This window comes from Otolemur garnettii, unplaced genomic scaffold (assembly GCF_000181295.1).
Source record: "Otolemur garnettii isolate 467f Iridium unplaced genomic scaffold, OtoGar3 scaffold00067, whole genome shotgun sequence".
Lineage (NCBI taxonomy): Eukaryota > Metazoa > Chordata > Mammalia > Primates > Galagidae > Otolemur > Otolemur garnettii.
In genome coordinates this window covers 8,651,841-8,674,215 of record NW_003852462.1, presented here as the reverse complement: position 1 = coordinate 8,674,215, position 22,375 = coordinate 8,651,841, and the positions used below count along the sequence as shown (strand labels likewise).

At 50.9% G+C, this 22,375-nt stretch overlaps 1 protein-coding gene and 1 non-coding gene across 3 annotated transcripts in view; one reads left to right on the top strand and one right to left on the bottom strand.

The window, feature by feature from the left end:
- Window positions 1-22,375, bottom strand: part of TNFRSF8 (TNF receptor superfamily member 8) — a 40,580-nt gene that overhangs the window by 1,880 nt on the left and 16,325 nt on the right. Inside the window, exons 6-11 of one of the 2 annotated variants that reach the window (XM_012807270.2) lie at window positions 18,795-18,888; window positions 18,113-18,231; window positions 15,177-15,278; window positions 15,015-15,068; window positions 4,528-4,553; window positions 1,987-2,194 (exon numbers count right to left, since the gene is read on the bottom strand). In XM_012807270.2, the coding sequence (XP_012662724.1) occupies window positions 1,987-2,194; window positions 4,528-4,553; window positions 15,015-15,068; window positions 15,177-15,278; window positions 18,113-18,231; window positions 18,795-18,888 (603 nt within the window). The remainder of the gene's footprint in view (window positions 1-1,986; window positions 2,195-4,527; window positions 4,554-15,014; window positions 15,069-15,176; window positions 15,279-18,112; window positions 18,232-18,794; window positions 18,889-22,375) is intronic. The other variant, XM_012807268.2, reaches the window with a different exon arrangement.
- On the top strand, window positions 17,434-17,540 carry LOC111726479. The gene has a single exon (XR_002774245.1). It is a non-coding gene; the product is annotated as a U6 spliceosomal RNA (small nuclear RNA).

Here is a 22,375-nt window from a genome sequence, read left to right as displayed (position 1 = left end):
AGTTGTGGGCTGGGTCGCCCCCACCAAGTCCCTCAAACCAGAGAGCAGGGGCTCAGGCCTTGGTCCACACCTTGGCCCACACCTCCTTCAAGGCCTGCAAGCCCCTGGCTCTAGGAACCCTGACCAGAGAGGCTAGGCAAAAGATGGGGACCCCATCTGTGTTTATATAAACATGGCACCATCTATGTTGTGTTCCTGCCAAAACATCTAATCTGAATCTCAGGAGGTGAGAGAAGGCCCCAAGTGGGACAGACAGGAAGATAGGAGAGATGAGAGGTGGAAGGAGTAGGGTGGGAGAGAAGAAGGGTGGGTTTGCCACCCCTCTCACATTCCATGGGTCCTAATCCCTCTGGCCCTGCCCCATCACAGGGCTGCCCACCCCTGTAGCTGTGGGAGCATCTTCTAGAGCAGCAGTTCTCAACCTGTGGGTCACGACCCACAGGAACTGTATTAAAGGGCCACGGCATTAGGAAGGTTAAGAACCACTGTTCTAGAGGCTGTTTGGGCTTCTTGCCCCACCCAGAGATCCAGGATCCAAGGAATTTGTCTTGGGTGGAGTTGTAGGGAGGGGGCTCCCCCACCTGGTGCCCAGCTGGGAAGGGGCGAAGCTCCAGCCTGAGTTTGGTCCCTCTTGGGACCTGGATGGGAAGAACAACACTGGTCTAGGGTGGTATCTGGAGGTCAAGGGGGTCACCTGTGTCTCCGGTGTCCTAGGGAAGCTCCAAAGCCTCCCCTCCCCACCATCTTGCTCACCAGCAAGGCTTGCAGGCCACTCAGGGAAGGCTGCCCACACCCTAGTCCAGCGGCCCTGGGAGCCTGGAACCTCTTCCACCTCCCCTGCACACACTCCCCAAACCTCACCCCGCAATTAGAGTCACGGAATTAGGCACGGCACTCAGCATGGACTCCAATGGTCCAATTAGGACTTCTTAGGAAATTTGAAGGCAGCTTTGGCAGTATTTTCTGAACTACATACTTTTCAGATGAAACTTACTGAAAGCCACAACTGAAAGTTTTAATTTGCCACAGAAGACTCTGTCCTAAAGAGCTCTAACCACCAGCATCTACAGTAGAAATGTGCCGGACAATTACAAATACCTCTTCAGTATTATCTGAGTGCCAGTTACCCTTCCAGGGAAGACAGAGATGGGGCCCATTGAGGCCTTGCCCCTGGCGAGCTCATAGCCAGGAGGCTATGACCACACAGTCACACTGCTGGTGCTGGGGACACTAGGGAGGGGGATCCTGGGGTCTCAGGGAACATAACCGAGGGGCATCTGGCCTAATTAGGAGAGTGCAGAGGGCATGGAAGTCTTCCTGGAGGAGGATGTGGCAAATAAGCAGGGTCTCCCAATATATCAGGAATTAGCTAGATCCAAAGGGTGGAGTTGGCTGTTGTAGGTGAGGGAGCAGCTCCTACCAAGAAGCTTAGAAGTCAGAAGTACCTGGTAGATTCAAGAAACTGCTGTGAAGAGGGAGGGGTAGACTGTGGGGTTGGAGGCAGGGGAGTCAGATGGCAGGGAGGCAGCGTGTGACCGCCCTGAATGCTAGGATGAGAATGCTGGATTTCGTCCTGAAGGTTACGGGAACTACAGGGGTGTGGACAGGTGTGTAGAGCAGGAGTCTCACTCTTGAGGCTAGTCTCAAACTCCTGAGCTCAGGCAATTTGCCCCGCCTCGGCCTCCCAGAGTGCTAAGATTCCAGGCATGAGCCACTACACCTGGACCACATTTTACTTTAAAACGGCAGGCACCGTGTTCAGCATCTTACAGGCACTTTGATGAATTCTCACAGTGGCGTCATAAAGCAAATGCCTCAGCTGCCCCATTTTACAGAAACTTAGACTGAGGCAGAGCAAGCTGTGTGGCAGAATGCACGCCTTTCCCTTGCGGGGCCTCCCAGCCCCAAGTTCCCCCTGGTTCCTGTCCAAGCCCTGAGTCTCCCCTTTCCTGGCTGTACCAGAACCCTCCAAACAAGCCAACTCACCAATCTTGTTATTGGTGTTCTCCGTGGACACTCGGGGCTCAGGAAGGTCCCTGGGGGATGAGGGGCCCCCGGCGGGGCTGGTGTCCAGCAGCGGCAGGCTCTCCGGGCAGGCTGCCCCCGTGCTGAGGCAGCGCTCCACGGGCGGGGGTCTTGGCAACCCCAGTTTTTCTATGCCCAGCTTTGCCACTGATGTGTCCCTCTTTGGCTGCTGTGGAAAAGAACAGGACCTGATGCGGAACACCCCAACCCCCCTTATCTTCATCTTAGCCCTCTGAGTCACCTTCCTGCTTTACAGCAGCCTCGAGCTGCCCCCAAGCTTAGGGCCTTGAGTGCAAGGGACACCTGTGTGTAGCATTCCTCGTGAAACCCCTTACTTTTAATCTGTACCAACTGGTAAGGGTAACAGCAGCTCACGTGTGCGAGGCCCGGGTCCTATGTTGATACTCGACACACCACCTTATGAGGTGGGAACACTAGTACCCTTCCCATTGCACAGATGAGAAAACTGAGGCACAGAGAAGCCAAGTAACGTGCCTGGGGCTATACAGCTAGTAAGTACTTGAGCCAGGATTTGAACCCTGGCATCTCCCTCTACAATCCACGCTCCTTAGCACCACGGTCTGAAAGTGTCAGCTCCGGGCCACTGCCTCGGGGAGCACCTCCCTTCCAACTCCTCAGATAAAGATAAAAGATTAAGGACAAGGAAAGGATAACAAATAAAGGATTAAAATCATTTATAAACACAGCACCATCTATGTTGTGCTCTTGCCAAAACATGAACTCTGAATCTCACTATGAGGAAACAATCTTGTCCAAATGGTAGGATATTTTCAGACAAGTGGCCCAGATTTTTACAAAAACCAGAATTTTGGCAGATGGAATAGGGGTAGGGGGACAGAAGGACTGTTCTAGAATAATCCTAGATTAAAAAGACTTGACAGGCTCGGCGCCTGTAGCTCAAGCGGCTAAGGTGCCAGCCACATACACCTGAGCTGTTGGGTTGGAATCCAGCCTAGGCCCGCCAAACAATAATGACGGCTGCAACCAAAAAATAGCCGGGCGTTGCGGTGGGTGCCTATAGTCCCAGCTACTTGGGAGGCAGAGGCAGGAGAATCACCTAGCCCAGGAGTTGGAGAGTTGGAGGTTGCTGTGAGCTGTGATGCCACAGCACTCTACTCAGGGTGATAGCTTGAGACTCTGTCTCAGAAAAAAAAGAGAGACTTGACAGGGCTGTGCCTGTGGCTCAAGGAGTAGGATGCTTGCTCCATATACAGGAGGTGGCGAGTTCAAACCCAGCCCCTGTGGGGAAAAAAAAGAGAGAGAGAGAGACTTGACAGCTAAATGCAATGTATGTTCCTTGGTTGAATTCTGGAGTTATTTTTATTATTTTTATTTTTTGGAGACAGAGTCTCATTTTGTCACCCTTGGTAGAGTCCCATGGCATCATAGCTTACAGCAACCTCAAACTCTTGGGCTCAAGGGATTCTCTTGCCTCAGCCTCCCCAGTAGCTGGGTCTACAGGTACCCATTGCAACGTCCAGCTATTTTTAGAGACAAGGTCTCATTCTGGCTCAGGCTGGTCTCAAACCTGTGCACTTAGGCAATGCACCCACCTCGGCCTCCCAGAGTGCTAAGATTACAGTGCTCAGCTGGAGTTAACTTTTTAAAGAAACAAAACCAGGGCTGGGCATGGGGGCTTACACCTGTAATCCTAGCACTCTGGGAAGCCAAAGCAGGTGGATTGCTTGAGCTCATGAGTTGAAGGCCAGCCTGAGCAGAAGGGAGACACTTCCCCCCCATCCCTACTAAAAATAGAGAAAACTGAGGCAAGAGGATCACTTGAGCTGGAGTTGGAGGTTGCTGTAAGGTATGATGCCATGGCACTCTGCCCAGGGTGACAGCTTGAGACGCTGTCTTCAAAAATTAAAATAAAATAAAATACCCAAACCCCATAAAGGTCATTACTAGGAGAATAAAGTAATTTTAATATGGTTAAAATTGGTTAAATATGGTTTATGGTTGGGTCTGTTAAATTTCTTGGACATGATAGTTACGTTGTGATTGTCCAGGAACATATTCTTGTTCTAAGGAAAATATGTGTTGAAACACGCAGGGTGCAGCGTCACAATGCCTGCCACCCAGCTTTGAGGATGAGATGGAATAAGAAGCCAAGGAGAAATGAGAAAAATAAACCAGCCTCCCTCCAGACCAGACCTGGTGCCCTGAGCTGTCCCAAACCAAATCCACTGTGAGCAGGCGCCTCTGGAAATCCCCTCGGGCTGAGCAAGGAGCTGAAGGCTGCTGTGGGGGTGGGGCTCCCCATTTGGGGCCCAAAACTGGCTGAGCCCTTGGGCAGGGCCCCTGTGCTGCCAATTTCCTGCATGAGGCTGACCCGCCCGAATTTGGGGGTGCAGGGAGGCTGCACCCCAGGCACCACGGGAAGGGAAGGGAATGGAATGGCCCTTCCCCTTCCCCTGGCAGTGCTCAGATTTGAGGGCAGAACACTGATGTGGAGCGTGGGGTTGGTGGGGTGGTGCTTACCGCTGGGTTCCTCCTGGGTCTGGCATCTGTGAAAAGCAAAAGAGCAGAGACTTGACCAAGGAGGGTCTGGCTACACCCGACCGGCCCACCCCACCTGTAGGGAAATGGCTCCCCTGGATCGCAGGTGGCACTGAGCTTCCTCCAGGCAGGGGTCCAGTCACCAGGCAGGGGTCTAGTCCTCAGGTGGGTTTCAGAGTCAGCGCCCACCCCCGGGCCCGGGGCACAGGGGTTCACTCCCCGATACTCACTTCTCCTGTGGCAGTTGGAGAAGCTGAGACCACCTGTCTCCCCTGGCCACTCTTGTTTTCTTTTTTGAGACAGGAGCCTCCAGCTGTCCCCCTGGGTAGAGTGCCATGGCATCACAGCTCACAGCAACCTCCAACTCCTGGGCTCAAGTGAATCTCCTGCCTCAGCCTCCTGCGTAGCTGGGACCACAGGCACCCGCCACAACGCCTCGCTGTTTTTTGGTTGCAGCCATCATTGTTTGGCGGGCCTGGGCTGGATTCGAACCTGCCACCTTAGGTGTATGTGGCTGGCGCCTTAGCCACTTGAGCCACAGGTGCCAAGCCGCCACTCTTATTTTGTGCAACTAAGCCACTGAGGACCTGGAGCCCCTTCCTGACCCCCTAACCCGAGGATTGGCTCAGGAGAAGAACATGCCCCATGCTGAGCCCAGGTGGCTTCTGAGGGTCAGAAGTCGATCTGAGGCTCCTACTGCCACCTTGCAGCCTCCAGGTTGGGGACAGCCCAGAATCCCCTGAAGCACGCTATGAAACCCAGACAGAGGACCTCAAGGCAGGCCACAGAGAGAGGATGACAGAGTCTGGAGACGTTATCTGAATCCTGACTTGGACATACCTGGGGAACACTTTTGGCTCCAACCTGAGTCTCTTCCATGGTCCTCAAAGTGCCCAGGCAGCAGCATTTAAGGAGGACAAGGGCTTTTGCTCAAGGGATCTCACTTCCTTCAACCCCATCCTTCTGTGGCTCAGGAGGTGCTGACAACACGACCTTTACCCTTCCCCTCCACTCCCATTGTTCTCCCACGTTATACAGAGGCCAGGTCATGGCCAGGCATATACTGAATTCTAACCATGGCTCATTGTTCATTTGAGAAAGGTGACAGGGCACCTAGTCTACCCTAGGGCACGTCAACTCCCAGCATAGACCATCCTCCCCAGGACACCACCTGCACAGACTGGGAACACACTGTGGTGGGTGTGCAGACCCAGATGATAGATTTGCTGCCAAGATGCCAGGACACCAGTCACACTGCCTATGAACACGCTCCTGACTTCACAGCTCTAGGGACTGTCAGCTCTGAGTCCCGCTGATACTATGTACTATGTACACTCACTGAAAATCAATCAACAAGCAAGATAAAATACAAAGAAGGCTGGCAGTTTGGACGTGCTGTGTGGACACTAGGTTAGGGTAGGAAACACTCTTAGGGGTATCTTTTAAAGTGTCTAATGAGGTTTGGCGCCCGTAGCTCAGTAGGCAGGGTGTCGGCCACATACACCGAGGCTGGTGGGTTCGAGCCCGGCCCGGGCCTGCTAAACAACAATGACAACTGTAACCAAAAACTAGCTGGGCATTGTGATGGGCACCTGTAGTCCCAGCTACTCAGGAGGCTGAGGCAAGAGAATCACTTAAGCCCGAGAGTTTGAGGTTGCTGTGAGCTGCACTCTACTGAGGGCGACATAGTGAGACTCTGTCTCAAAAATAAATAAAAATAAATAAATAAATAAAATGTCTGATGGAGAGGCCAGGCACAGTGGCTCATGCCTGTAATCCTAGCATTCTGGGAGACTGAGGCAGGTGGATTGCTTGAGCTCAGGTGTTCAAGACCAGCCTAAGCAAGAGTGAGACCCCCATCTCTACTAAAAATAGAAAAACTAGCCCAGTGTTGTTAGGCACCTGTCGTCCCAGCTACTCAGAAGGCTGAGGTAAGAGGATCACTTGAGCTAGGAGTTTTGAGATTGCTATGAGCTAGGATGCCACAGCACTCTATCAAGGGTGACAGAGTGAGACTTTGTCTCAAAAATAAATAAATAGGCCTCACGCCTGTAATCTTAGCACTCTGGAAGGCTGAGGCAGGTGGACTGCCTGAGCTCAGGAGTTTGAGACCAGCCTGAGCTAGAGCAAGACCCTGTCTCTAAAAATAGCTGGTCATTGTGGTGGGCACCTGTAGTTCCAGCTACTTGAGAGGCTGAAGCAAGAGGATCACTTAAAGCCAAGAGTTTGCGGTTGCTGTGAGCTATGATGCCAGGACACTCTACCAAGGATGACAAAGTGGGACTTTATCTCAAAAAATTTAATTAAATAAATAAATACAGTGTCTGACAAAGAAAGGGACCAGAATGATGGTGAAAGAAGCCCATGTGTACAATGGCATGACTGGTTCCAGGGTGACACGTGTGCCAAGTTTCCTTATCCTGTAACTGCCACCCCGCGCAGAGTGGTCACCCGGGGAGTTCGTGGCTCATTCCCTCGAGGGAGCCACTGCCCACGGCCTTTGCCACCACGTTGAGAAACGCTCTCTGACCTGAGGCACATTCTTTTCAATGATGTCAGTGAAGCCAAATCATGGTCCTTCCTGGGTGATTTTAAGTTTTGCAAACAGCCAACGGTTAGTGGGTGCCAAGTCATCGGGGTAGCCAGGAAAAAAAAGAAGAGGGGGTTGTACAACCAAATAACAAGATGAAGTAATGATACAACTCGTCCTTGGAGAGGAAGTGGGTAAGCAGGGGCACCGAGCTGCCCGTGCCCTGGGGGTCACTTCCATTTTTCTAAAGAGTCGTCTGGCAACGAAAACCTCACCCCCTTCAACACAACGTCCCTCTCCGGGGAACACACCCTCAGGAAATAACCTGAAAGAAAACAAAAAGGCTGTACACCGCAGTGGTATTTACAATAACCCCAAACTTGAAAACAAGGCAAACACCTGTGAGCTGTCCCAGAGCGGGCGCCCCCTTGGCAGTGAACCAGCACGGCATGACTTCCCTTCTCCGAGCCTTAGTCCTCTTGTCTGGAAAATCCAAGGCATCACCCCCGCTGCACATAGGGTAGTGTGAAGATGAAGCAAGACCCGGAAAGTGAGGGGCCCGGGGGCTCATGACATTGAGAGCAGGAGCCTTCGGTCTGACAGGATGAGAACGGCACCTCTGTGGTCCCCTAAACCCATAACCTGGGCCTTACGGGGAGGAAAACATGAGACAGAACCCAGTAGAGAGACCCGCAAAATACAGAATCAATGCTGCTCAAAAGTGTCAAACCCATCAAGGTCAAGGACACTGGTCTGAGAATCTGTCAGAGACTGGAGGGGTCTAAGGAGATGTGCTGAGTACATGTACTGTGGGTTCCGATGGGATCCCGGAATATTAGGTAAAACGAGGTAAATCTGGATAACATATGGGTTTTAGCGCCTAATACTGCGTCGGTATAGTTCATGTATTGTGGCAAATGTACCACGTTAATGTAAGATGTTAATAACAAAGAAAACTGGGTGTGGGGTTAATGGGACTCCTGTACTATCATCTCAAATTTTCCATAAACTTAAAACTGTCCTGGCTCGGCCCCTGTGGCTACAGCAGCTAAGGCGCCAGCCACATACACCTAAGGTGGTGGGTTCGAATCCAGCCCGGGCCCGCCAAACAACAACGACGGCTGCAACCAAAAAATGGCCAGGCGTTGTGGCAGGCGCCTGTAGTCCCAGCTACTTGGGAGGCAGAGGCAAGAGACTCGCTTGAGCCCAGGAGTTGCAGGTTGCTATGAGCTGTGATGCCATGGCACTCTACCGAGGGGGACAGCTTGAGGCTCTGTCTCAAAAAAAAAAAAAAAAAAAAACTGTCCTAAAAAGTGAAATCTATTGGGTGGCACCTGTGGCTTAGTGAGTAGGGTACCAGACCCATATACCAAGGGTGGCAGGTTCAAACCCGGCCCCGGCCAAATTGCAAAAAAAAATAGCCAGGTGTTGTGGCGGGTATCTGTCGTCCCAGCTCCTCGGGAGGCTGAGGAAAGAGAATCACCTAAAGCCCAAGAGCTGGAGGTTGCTGTGAGCTATGATGCCACTGCACTCTCTACCGAGGGCAACAAAGTAAGACTCTGTCTCAAAAAGGTGAAATCTATTTAGAATTTCTAATATTTTAAATATTAAAAAGAGAGGCTCAGTGCCTATGGCTCAAGTGGCTAAGGCACCAGCCACATACACCTGAGCTGGTGGGTTCAAATCCAGCCTGGGCTCACCAAACAACAATGACGGCTGCAACCAAAAAATAGCCAGGCATTGCGGTGGGCACCTATAGTCCCAGCTTCTTGGGAGGCAGAGGCAGGAGAATCACTTGAGCTCAGGAGTTGGAGGCTGCAATGCCACAGCACTCTACCCAGAGTGACAGCTTGAGGCTCGTCTCAAAAAAAAAAAGTGCTGTAATGGTTCAGTGCCCATAGCTCAGTGGTTAGGGTGCCAGCCACATACAGTGGGGCTGGCAGGTTCAAACCCAGCCCTGGCCTGCTAAGCAACAATGACAACGGCTTTCTCCCCCTCTCCCCCTCTTCCTTCCTGCTCTCCCTCTCTCTCTTCTCTTCCCCACTCTCTCCTCTTCTCTCTTTTCTCTTCTCTTTTTCTCTCCTCTTTGGTGCTGCTCTGCAGCCTCCCTCCTCCATCAATAAAGACCTTCTGTACAAAAAAAAAAAAACAATGACAACTGCAACAAAAAAAATAGCTGGGTGTTGTGGTGGGCACCTCTAGTCCCAACTGAGACAAGACAATTGGGAGGCTGAGGCAAGAGAATTTGCTTAAGCCCAAGAGTTTGAAGTTGCTGTGAGCTGTGACATCACAGCACTCTACCGAGGACGACATACTGAGACTATGTCTCAAAAATAAATAAATAAATAAAAGTGCTATATTTCCCCTCAGGAGCAGGGAAGCAAGACTTGATACTTTAAGATTAGAGCCTGTTGGGTGACTCACTCATTCCTGTAATCTTAGCACTCTGGGAGGCCAAGAGGGACAGATTGCTTGAGTCCCAGCTACTCGAGAGCCTGGGCAAGAGGACTGTTTGAGCCTAAGAGTTTGAGGTTGCTGTGAGCTATGATGATGCAAAGGCACTCCACCCAGAGGTCTTGCTCTTGCTTAGGCTGGTCTCTAACCCATGAGCTCAGGCAATCCACCCGCCTCAGCCTCCCAGAGTGCTGGGATTACAGGTGTGAGCCACTCAGTGAGTAGGGCACTAGCCCCATATACCAAGGGTGGCAGGTTCAAACTTGGCCCTGGCCAAACTGCAACAAAAAATAGCTGGGCGTTGTGGCGGGTGCCTGTAGTCCCAGCTACTCGGGAGGCCGAGGCAAGAGAATCGCCTAAAGTCCAAGAGCTGGAGGTTGCTGTGAGCTATGATGCCACTGCACTCTCTACCGAGGGCAACAAAGTGAGCCTCTATCTCAAAAAAGTGAAATCTATTTAGAATTTCTGATATTTTAAATATTAAAAAGAGAGGCTCAGTGCCTGTGGCTCAAGTGGCTAAGGTGCCAGCCACGTACACCTGAGCTGGCAGGTTCAAATCCAGCCTGGGCCCACCAAACAACAATGACGGCTGCAACCAAAAAATAGCCAGGCGTTGTGGCGGGCACCTGTAGTCCCAGCTATTTGGGAGGCAAAGGCAGGAGACTCACTTGGGCCCAGGAGTTGGAGGTTGCTGTGAGCTGTGATGTCATAGCACTCTACCCAGGGCAACAGCTTGAGGCTCTGTCTCAAAAAAACAAAAACAAAAACAAAAACAAAATGAAAAGTGAAAGAACATAGGATACTTGTCTGGCACATAGCCGGTCCTAGAAGAGTCTAGAATGTTAATATGGTCAGCTCAGCTCTCTCATCACACCAAAAAGAAAATTGACATCAATACTGACTCTCAGAATCAGGTGTAAACCAGCATAAAGGTGGAAGGGCAGAAACCAGAAGGTCCTGACCCTGCTTACAGCCATGTTACAACTCACCAGGACTCTGATAAAGACCCAGAACAAAACTTGCCAAGTACAAAGGTCAGATTTCGTTAAGTGCTTTTCCCCTAAGAATGTTGCTTCAATCTGCCGTCCTAATTTATTGGTTTCCTCGCTTTTAGGAACAACTACTATCTTCTCGTAAACCCATCTGGCACCCCAGACCAGCAGTCCAGGAACACACTGGGCAGCGGCAGCCCCTCAGGGACAAGCACATGGTATCCCAGCCTGCCCCGAAGGCCTCTCTGGAGAAGCCTGTGAGTTCTGGGTCTCATCCATCGCCACCCTTCTCCCCTTTCAGCCCCATCTCCTCTCTGGTCTGTGATTTCCCGACGCTATGAGAAGCAGAACAGGCACAAGGGAGGAGTTTGGCACAGAGTATCAGCCAGGCTTTAGCAAGAGGCATTCCCAGATCGAAACCCTAGGCTCGTGGGACAGATGAGATTCAGAGCTGGGGCAGAAGAGCTCACAGGCTAAGCCGGGAACATCTGGGAATAGGGAAGTGCTCAGAACACCAGAGGATGGGGTCCTCCCTGACCTACTCTGGGACCATTTGAGCATCAGACGAAATGGTAACAGAGTATAACCCATGGAACAAAATATGAATCCCTGAGTCCATACAGATACAAATGTATCAATAAAGAAAATGAGGGCGGCGCCTATGGTTCGAAGGAGTAGGGTGCCGGCCCCATATGCCGGAAGTGGTGGGTTCAAACCCGGCCCTGGCCAAAAACTGCAAATAAATAAATAAATAAATAAATAAATAAATAAAATTCATTTAAAAAAAAAAAAGAAAGAAAAAAAACGAGAGTCTGATGAAGAACTGGGTATTGACACAGCCTCCACGTATCTCCCTTCAAAAGAATCGGTAATCGTCAAAGAGAAACGAATGACCCCTCCAGTGGGAAGGCCGGGCGGATGTCACTTTCAGCAAGGGCTCTAAGTGCACACAGCATTGGAAAGGGGACAGATCAGGAGTCCCCAGAAGAGCCTGGCATCATTTCTAGGATCTTCCGGCCAAAAGACGCAGGCCCTGAATCCACTCAGGAGGAAACACCAGTCAAACAAACCCAAAGGGGGGGGGGGCGTTAGGGAATCGCCATTCCGCACTCTTCCTACATGTCAACGAAGGAAAAGCCTGGGGAAGGGACCCAGACTCAAGGGAACTCAAGGAGCCGGACAACCAACTGCCACTCCCAACTCAGCTGGATCCTTCTGCTGAGAAGGCCTTCACTGGGACAAGTGAAGAAATCTGAACAGGGCCTGAGAATCCATTGGTGGTAATGTGGTCGATGTGAGTCTCCTGATTCTGATGATTTTACTCTGGTCATGTAAAAATACCCCCTTGTTTGCATGAAACACACAGTCAAGATTTGGGGGTGCTAAGGTGTCAAGTCAGTAAGCTGCCCTCAAATCATTCAGAAGTTCTTTGTATTGTACTTCTAACTTTTCTGCAAGTTTGAAATTGTTTCAAAACAAAAAAATTGTTTTTTTCAATCTACCATCTGCCCTCACTAGAGTGCTGTAGCTTCATAGCTCACAGCAACCTCTAACTCTTGGGCTTAAGCAATGCTCTTGCCTCAGCCTCCCAAGTAGCTGGGGCTATAGGCACCTGCCACAATGCCCAGCTATTTTTAGAGACAGGGTCTCGCTCTTGCTCAGGCTGGTCTCAAACCTGTGAGCTCAAATCCACCCACCTCAGCCTCCCAGAGAGCTGGGATTATAGGCATGAGCCACCTTGCCCAGCCTCGAATTGAAAGAATCTTAGTGGTCGGTAGGTCAGTGGTAGTTTATCTCCAGGAACCACATGGCAATGTCCGGAGACAGTTTTCCTTGTCACAACTGAGGGTACATGTATTATGAGCATCTTGTGGGCTGCTAACCGTTCCATGAGGCCCAGGACAGCTCCCCGCAGTAACGAATTTGTCCCTTCTCAAGGGTCATTAGTGCCGAGAATGAAAATCGCAGTGACAGTAAGATCCCGGTCCTGGTGCAGCGCCTGTGGCTCAAGCGGCTAAGGCGCCAGCCACATGCACCTAAGGTGGAGGGTTCGAATCCCCAGCCCAGGCCCACCAAACAACAATGATGGCTGCAACCAAAAAATGGCCAGGCGTTGTGGTGGGCGCCTGTGGTCCCAGCTACTTGGGAGGCTGAGGCAGGAGACTCCCTTGAGCCCAGGAGTTGGAAGTTGCTGTGAGCTGTGATGCCATGGCACTCTACCCAGGGTGATAGCATGAGGCTCTGTCTCAAAAAAAAAGAAAAAGATCCTGGTCCTATGCTTTCCAAGTACATGATCTTAAACAAGCGCTTCACCTTCCTGAGCCTCAGGCTGCTCATCTGTGAGAGGGGCTAAGAGCAGTAGGTACCTCCTCAGCCTCTGTAAGAGCAAAATAACATCCTGTGTGTGCTTTGCGAATGCCTCTCAGCAAGGACACTGGTAGGAAAAATCAGATGGATTCCAGAGCTGGCTGGTGAGCAGCTAATTGTTCCTGCACAGATCACAGATCCCTGATGCCCTCCCTGCTCTACGAACCAAGACACACGCACACCCCCGCCTGGCCCAGATCTGGGACAGAGGGGTGCACGTTCCCAACCTGCTCTCCTTTACCCGCTTTGAGCCATCCACACTGATCTGAAAGCTGGGGGGAGTTAGGACAGTTTCTGTGTTCAGCCCACAGCCTGCACTGAGCAAACGCTCCACAAAGATGATCTGAGTAGATGACGAGGGACAAATTAACGATTCTCCTTCACTCCTGCCCCCTCCACTGCTCCAGCAGGGACAGGGGCGTCCATCCTGCTCAGTCCCTTCTCACCCTGTGCCCTATGAACTCACCTGTCCTGGCTTCACCTGCCTTCTCCCTTCTCGGGCCTGGAAACCCAGACCCCAAGGGATACGTGGCAGAAACTAAAGGGCTAGAAATGGCCTGGGACAGGATGTCCACCCTGAGTCTCAGGGCTCAGTTCCTTATAGACTTGGCTTCTTTAGGAAAAGCTCTTTCTTCCTTTCTTTCTTTCCTTCTCTCTCTTTCTTGTTTTTATCTTTTTTGTATGAAAACTGCTTTCACAAAGGTTTGAAGAAAAAAATACACTGACAGCAACGGAAATTCTAATACTAGAAAAATGTCAAGAAAGCAAGTGCCGGTTTCAATGAGACGGTGAGCCTGACAGCTCATGGAAACAGGCTTGAAACTATCAAAACACAAAAACCCCCCTTGCAAAGGGAACACAGCACTCACTTGTGAAACTCATCAAATTCAAAACATGCCTCAGTGTTTTTGTGCCCATGCCAACAGACAGCCCAGTGCAAGACTCTCCAAGGGTCTTGGGGTGGGGTGGGGGGTAAGGACGGAGGCGATAGCATGAGCCTCAGCTGACCACTGGGCTCTCAGTGAGCCCTGGAGTGGTGAACAGAACTGGGGAGGAAGAGCGGGCAGGGCTGAACCCTCTACAGGCAAAACCCTCCGTTGATCAAATCCTCCCCGAGGACCAGCGCCTGAGCCTGGCTGCGCTGCTCCCAGGCCATGTGGCTCTGGGCCAGTCACCTGCCTTTCTGGGCCTTGTCTCTTCTCGCTGGACGGGTTGTGACACCCTCTGTAAGAACCCACCTTGCAAACCAGAAAGGGAGACTCAGGCAACTCTCCTGTCAGGGCCCAGCACACAGTAGGTGCCCAATCAATGCTTGTGAGGTGCTGAGGAAGACCTAGGCCTGCCTTGACAGGGCTGCACAGGAGAGAGAAGAGATTTAGCTTCCAGGGGGGAGCTGGAAGAGACCCCCTGCAGAGAGGGGTGGAGTGGTGAAGACCCTGGCGGGCTTCTGGGATGACTGGCCTGAGGGCGGGGCAGGGATCACAGCAAGGATCTGGGACTCCTGGTGAGAAAAGAAGGCCCCAGACACAGGGCCTGTCAACAAGGCAGCAGCTGACCTCGGGCAGCCACTTTGCCCCGTATCACACCACACTTAGCAGCCCAACCTCAATTAATCCACAGGCCAAGCCTCTGAAGTAGGTTCCACCATCTTCATTCTACAGATGAGGAAACTGAGTCACATAGCTTGTTAAATGGCAGAACCAGGAGTCCAGCCCTGTCAGTCAGCCCTGCAGACCATATACCCTGTGTGCCCCAAGTGCACTGTGCTGACTTGCCAGGGGGTATAACAGGGAGAAAGAGAAAGAGGGGGCAGAGAGAAAGAAGAGAGGAAAAGAGAGCACTCAGGAATGTCCTGACCAGGGGTGCAGAGGAGGAAAGAATGAATGACACCATGGGTCTGTAAATCACACCAGCACTGCAGCCAAAGGCTACACGGGGCAAGCCATGTGGCTTTCAAGTTATATTCCCACTCCAGGTGGGGCTAGGGAGGAGCAGCAGCTCTTGGGAAGCCAAACAGAGGGAGCCCTGAGGCTGGACTAGAAGAAGTTCAGTTTTCCAAGCCCAAGCCTGGTCCAGCACTATGTGTGCCTGGCTCAGGCAGCCTCTTTGGACCTCTGGACACTCACCTACAGAATCCAGCGTGGGCCGGAAGGTCTGGACTGGGTAGCACAGGTGGAGCTCTGAAATGACAGCAGGAGGAGGGCTGGAGGTGCCTGCCTCCAAGAGCAGGCCAGGCTAGCAGACAGCAACCCATACCCCTCCCAAGCCCCAAGGACACATCCACTTACTCTGCTGAATCCACTTCCTGCAGGCCTTCCAGTGGCACAGGAGGAGGAAGCTAGAGCCAAGCACTATCACCAGCATCATGATCACCCATGAAAGTACTGGTCCTGAAACACACAGGGGCCCTCACTCTTTGTCCCACAGCAACCACACAGGACAGCCCTAGCTTTAGACTACTTCCTCCTTCCCCTGGGACACATTGTGATTAATGATACCTGGTCTATGCCCAAGCCAGGACTGTATCTGACCCAGCCCTTACCTCCCTGCCCTCCTTTACCTGGCTCCAGGAAACCAATCAACTACTTATAGTTGAGAGAAGAGCAATTTCTAGAAGGTGAGAAATTGAGCCATCAAGGAGCCAGAATGAAGAAAGAACTGAGATATAAAAGGTGAGAGTCTGGGCCGGGTGTGGTTGCTTGTGCCTATAATCCTAGCACTTTGGGAGGCCGAGGAAGGAAGACTGAAGCCAGGAGTGTGAGACTAGCCAGGGCAACATAATGAGACCCCCATCTCTACTACTACTAATAATAAATGACCAAAGTCTGGGGACTACGGAGAAGGACACAGTGTGATGGGCACCTGGCAGCACTTCTGGTGTGGCCAGATTAGGAGGGAAGGAAGCTGAGCAGGGGGACAGGGAAGAGGTGGTTGGATGAGGTCCAACAGCCAGCCAACCCCGAGAGTGTGAGCTCCACGAGGGCAGGCATGGGGTCCACTCTGCACATGAACACATGCAGCAAGCATCTCAGAATGAATGAATCAACAACCTATGTCCCAGGCACCCTCACTATCTCCATTTATAAACAAGGAGACTAAGGCTTGAGAAGGTTCAGTAACTTCTCCCAGGTCACTCCCTACAGTAAGTGGCAGTGTCCCAGGTCAGGCCAGGCAGACTCCAGAGCCCACACGCTTAACTGTCATCTGGATCTGTTTCTTTAGGTCGTAGTGCTCAACTTGTTCCCTTTTTCTTTTTGTCACATATAGACACAGTATATCGGCTTATCACTTTTCATATCCACTTTTAGATGTTAAAAAAGAGGCACATGCCAGTTGTTAAGTGTGTCTCAGACATTAATGTGCATATGTGTGCCCTGGAGATCACGTTAAAATGCAACGTCTGGTTCTGTAGGCCTAGGGAGGGCCCCATAATTTGCTTTTCTAACCCGTTCTTGGAGGCGCCAAGGCCGCCACTGAGGAGTCCACTTAGACAACAACTGACGTGGGAACTACCGCCATCTAGTGTCAGTAGCTAGAACTGCAAGTCCAAAAATGAATGGCCGGAAACCATCTTTCAAGAGGTAACACTGTGACCGTCCAACCTGCGAGGTGATGTGCTAGATACACGTGATACTGCCTACAATCCTGCCTGGTCTATTCCTTTACAGTTTCACAGGTGAGAAAACTGAGGCTCAGAGGGATTAGCAACTAGTCAAGATCAAGAAATCATCCGGGTGGCGCCTGTGGCTCAGTGGGTAGGGCACTGGCCCCATATACCGAGAGTGGTGGGTTCAAACCCGGACCCCGCCAAACTGCAACAAAAAAATAGCTGGGCATTGTGGCGGGCGCCTGTAGTCTCAGCTACTTGGGAGGCTGAGGCAAGAGAACTGCCTATGCCCAGGAGCTGGAGGTTGCTGTGAGCCGTGTGACGCCAGGGCACTCTACTGAGGGTGATAAAGTGAGACTTTGTCTCTACAAAAAAAGAATCATCTATTAGATGACTTCATCTAATAGGTGGTACCTATAGCTCAGTGGGTAGGGCGCCGGCCATAAACAGGCTGGCAGGTTCGAACCCAGCCTGGGGCCAGCTAAACAACCACAACTGCAACAAAAAAATAGCCAGGTGTTGTGGCAAGCGCCTGTAGTCCCAGCTACTCTACCCAGGGCAATAGCTTGAGACTCTGTCTCAAAAAAAAAAAAGTCATCTGACAAATAACTTGTTTTCTTTCTTTCTTTTTTTTTTTTTTTCCATCCCTGGTAGAGTGCTGTGCATCACAGCTCACAGCAACCTCAAACCCTTAGGCTCAAGCAATTCTCTTAGCCTCTCGAGTAGCTGGGACTACAGGTGCCTGCCACAACGCCCAGCTATGTTTTTAGAGACAAGTTCTCATTTTAGCTCAGAGCTGGTCTCAAATTCATGAGCTCAGGCGATCCACCCGCTGTGGTTCCCAGAGTGCTGGGTGTGAACCACCACGCCTGGCCAACTTGTTTTCTGTGTAGCACTTAGGGGCCATCAGGATGAAGCTGTGAAAAAATTCCTGCTCAGTGCTTGCTTCGGCAGCACATAGACTAAAATTGGAACCATACAGAGAAGATTAGCGTGGCCCCTGCTCAAGGATGACATGCAAATTTATAAAGCATTCCGTATTTAAAAAAAAAAAAAAATGGGGTGACGCCTGTAGCTCAAAGGAGTAGGGCGCCGGCCCCATATGCTGGAGGTGGCGGGTTCAAACCCATCTCCAGCCAAAAACTGCAAAAAAAAAAAAAAAAAAAAAATTCCTGCTTACAAGAATGAAATAATAGTCACTAGCAAGTGACAGACCCACAGCCCCAACTCAAGAAGCCAGACACGGCTTGGCACCTGTAGCACAGTGGTTATAGCACCAGCCACATACACCAAGGCTGGTGGGTTCAAACTGGCCCAGGCCAGCTAAACAACGACAACTGCAACAAAAAATAGCAGGGCATTGTGGCAGGCGCCTGTAGTCTCAGCTACTTGGGAGACTGAGGCAAGAGAATCAAGCCCAGGAGTTTGAGGTTGCTGTGAGCTATGACGTAATAGCACTCTATTGAAGGTGACATAGTGAGACTCTGTCTCAAAAAAAGAAAAAGCCAAACACCTGTGGTCTATCTCAATCCCCTCCCAGGCCACACCCATGAAGGAGACGCTTCCCTCCAGGCCCCCTGAGAGGGAACCCCTCTGCCAGGCACAGACTGTCATTACCTGCATCTAGAATGGGCTTTCCCGTGGAGGAGAGGGAGATGGGGGCGCTTGTCGGGATGGGCAGCGTCTCGATGGTCTGGGAGTCCACCAGGGAGCCCATGGTGTTGGTGTCGTGGGAGCTGTGGGGAGGGAAGCCGAAGGGCAGGGTGACGGATCCACGTGGAAAAGGGGAGCGCGTATCCAGGAATGATCCTCTTTCTCTAGAGACTGTAGTCAAGGCCTGGATCCCCAGATTCTCTGCCCACTGTCTCTGCCAGGCATTGTTTTTTAGAGAGAGTCTCACTTTGTCACCCTCAGTAGAGTGCTATGCCACCACAGCTCACAGCAACCTCCAGCTCTTGGGCTTAGGCGATTGTCTTTGCTTTAGCCTCCCGAGTAGTTGGGACTACAGGTGCCCGCCACAACGCCCAGCTATTTATTTGTTGCAGTTTGGCCGGGGCTGGGTTCGAACCCACCACTCTTGGTATATGAGACGCTGCCCTCCGCTCTGGGGTTCTAGGCTATCTGGCTTTCCCATAATGCCAGCACAGAGATGGACACACACTCCCCCAAATGACCTGCAAGCTTGGCATGAAGGATCCAGCCTGTGCTCCCACCACCACCCCAGGCATCCCCTGGAGCTGGTAGGGCAGCCCAGCCTGCAGCACACGCAGCAGAGGTGGGGGTGGAGGGCTGGGGTCACCTCTCAAGCGTCTCCCTGCTCTCTGGGGTGGTGCTGCAGTCAAGGTGGGTCCCTGGAGGAGGCAGCTCTGAGGTGGTATCCATCTCAGCCATACCTGTGGGGGCAACATCTGAGAATCAGTGCCACTGAGCCTGGTGTCTCCAGGGAAGACTTACCCAACAGAGACTGATTTCCAGGAGGAAGCACAGCGCCGGCTGCCTATGAGCAGGATTCCTGCTGCCCCTGACTGAGACCATCAGATCTGTGCTTCAGAAGGTCAAAGCAGAGAAGCAGCTGCTCATCTCCAACCCCTGTGATCCCCAGGACAGTGGCCCAGTGACCCAGACCTTCTGATGCTAGTTAAGAGAAACCTGAAATCTCCTGATGTTTAAACACATCCTCAAGTTTTATTTATCTTATTGTTTATTTATTTGGAGACTGTCTCACTCTCTCACCCTGGGTGGGTAGAGTGCTGTGGCATCATAGCTACAGCACCCTCAAACTCTTGGGCTCAAGAGATCCTCTTGCCTCAGCCTCCCAAGTAGCTGGGACTATCGGAGCCTGCTACAATGCCCAGCTATTTTTTAGAGAAGGGGTCCTGCTCTTGCTTGCATTGCTCTCAAACTCGTGAGCTCAAGTGATCCACCCACCTTGGCCTCCCAGAATGCTGGTATTACAGGCATGAGCCACCTCACCCTGCCCATCCTCAATTTTTAAAGTATTTTTCCTTTCAAAATCAATTTGAGTAGGATTTAATTTATATGCAAGAATCCCCTAAGTATACAGTTCAATGAGTTCTGACTATAAGTCCAATCAAATAGCCTGGGCACAGAGGCTCATTCCTAGAATCCTAGCACTTTGGGAGTCTGAGGAGGATCACTTAAGGTTAGGAGTTTATGACCAGCCTGGGCAACATAGCAAGATCTTGTCTCTACAAAAAGTTAAAAAAAATTAGTCGGGCATGGTGGTGCATGCCTGTAGTCCAAGCTACCTGGGAGGCTAAAACAGGAAAATTGCTGGAGTTCAGGAGATTCAGGCGGCTGTGAGCTATGATGACGCCATTGCACTCTGGCCCAGGAGACAGAAAAAGACCCTGTCTCCAAAAAAAAAAGTATATACAGCAGAGCCTCCATGGTGACCACCTCCTTAAGTTGAACTAATTTCCATAGCCCAGACATGCACCACATGTATATCAGTACGATAGGCCTAGTTCCTTACGTTGACCGGTTTCTTAGAGACCCTTGGGTGGTCAAGTTACAGAAGTTCTAGTATGTGTGTGTGCAGATAGAGAGAGAGAGAGGGAAAACATTCCTGTCACCCCAGAAAGTCTCCTAGTGCCCCTCTTCAACCAATCTTCCCCCTACCTCCAGACCCAGGCAACAACTGATTTGCTTTACATAATTTGCTCTAGATGCATTTCGTCTGTTCTGGAATTTCACACAGATGGAATCATTCTTTGGTGACTGGCTTCCTTCACTCAGCGTAATGTTTCTGAGATTCACTCCTATTACAATTAGCAGTTCATTCTTTTTTTTCCCCCCCTGCAGTTTTTGGCCAGGGCTGGGTTTGAACCCACCACCTCCTGCATATGGGGCTGGCGCCCTACTCCTTTGAGCCACAGGCACTGCCCGGCAGTTCATTCTTTTTATTGCTTAACAGCATTCTGTTGTGCAGACGTAGCATGGTTTACTTGTTCATTCACCGGGCGATGGACATTCTAGTTTGAAGCTATTATGAATGAGGCAGGAGTATTCTTGTACGTGCCTGTGTGGACGTGGGATTTCATTTCTCTGTTGATTACCAAGGAGGGGTGGCTGGGTCACTGTGCCGGCCACCTTGGTTTTACAGATGGACAGAACCACAGAGCTGGAGCTGAAGCCAGAATTCAGGGATGGTGAGCCCAGCCCAGAGCACTGTCCCCTGGAGCAGGGCATCTCTTGCCTGGGACCTGGGCACTTTCTTATCAGCTTATGATCAACTGTTTTTTCTGGGGCAGAAAAATCTGGCCCACATTTGAAGCAGGTCATGCCCAGTGGCCACAGCCCTGGCAGCAGGACCCTTCTTTGATGTGGCAGAAAGCCGCCCCCACACACAAACCCTCCCCTTCTAAAAAGTTCTCATGATGCCTCTTAGATTTTTCCTGAAATGCTTAGAAGAGAAAGTAAGGCTTGGACTGGTTTCCTTCCTAGACTGGTAGGGTCTTAAGAAAACCTCCTTTTGGGGGGAGGGTCTCCAATCAGATACTATATCTTTCCATGACTACATTTGAAGCCCAAAAGCTGCAGGCTAGGGGAAGACGAGGCAGTTTGTTATGATGTATTTGTAAATAAGCATTTGACATGGCATTGGGCTTCAGCGACCTTGCACTTTGAAAGACTTGGAGGGGCTCTTTGCTTGAACCCGTTAGTGAGCAAACGGGCTCGCTGTCCCATGTGCACAGAAGCCAGTAGCTTCTGAGAAAAGAACGGCTTATTATAGGGCCTCCAGCAAGGAGACAGGAGGTGGACTTAAATCTTTCTCCCCTGTTTGGGGGCTGGAGCAAGTCCAAGGGAAAGGATTTAGGAGTGTTGACTTCCTAGGGTCTGAATGGAGGTCATTAAATTTGGCCAATTCCAGTAAGGTAGGTTGAGGCAGATTTGAGCCCAGGACCTTCTGAATCAATGGATCCCATTTCTGAGAGTTCTAGCATTTAGGTTCCAGGCACATTCTGGCCTTCTTGGTTCTGATGGGAGGAATTGTTACAGGAGTTGTTAGTGATCAAAGCTTTTCTTATTGTGGGTGCCTGGTTTGGGCTCAGTTGTAACTACAAGGAAACTCAACATTTTGTTATCCATATGGTAGGCCTGATTTGGGCTGGTCACATGGTTACAAACCAGCTAGATGTAGCTAGACTCAGTTAGTACCAGGAGGATAGAGCCCTCTGACTTCTCTCTCTGGCAGCCTGGTGTAACTAGACAGGTGCAGGGTAAGCTACCTGCTAGAATCTAGCCAGACTCTGCTGTCCCTCCTCCAAGCACAGAAAGGAACTCCTGTGAGCTACAGGCGCCACCCAGTTTTTCTATTTTTTAGTACAGATGGTGGTCTCACTTTTGCTCAGACTGGTATAAAACTCCTGAACTGAAGGGATCCACCTGCCTCAGCCTCCCAGAGTGCAAGGATTACATCCATGAGTCATTTTGCACCTGGCCAAATTGCCCATATTGTTTTTGTTGATAAAGGCACAGGGTGCCTTCACTATATCCTCAGGTGTCTCTATTCTACTAATCATGAAATTTATTGTGATTGTTTATTCCTAAAACAGTTCTTTGGCGCCCTCCACTTTCTTGCTCTGATCTGGCTCAGATGCCGTCCAGGGCTCCCCTTGTTGTCCTTGGAGAGAGTCTTTGTTTTTTAGATTTTATGGTTTATATTTTGGGGGGTTTTGTCCCCTCATTTAGCTGGGTTACATTTTTAAAATAACTTTTTTTTTTTTTTTTGTAGAGACAGAGTCTCACTTTATTGCCCTTGGTAGAGTGCCGTGGCATCACACAGCTCACAGCAACCTCCAACTCCTGGGCTTAAGTGGTTCTCTTGCCTCAGCCTCCCAAGTAGCTGGGACTACA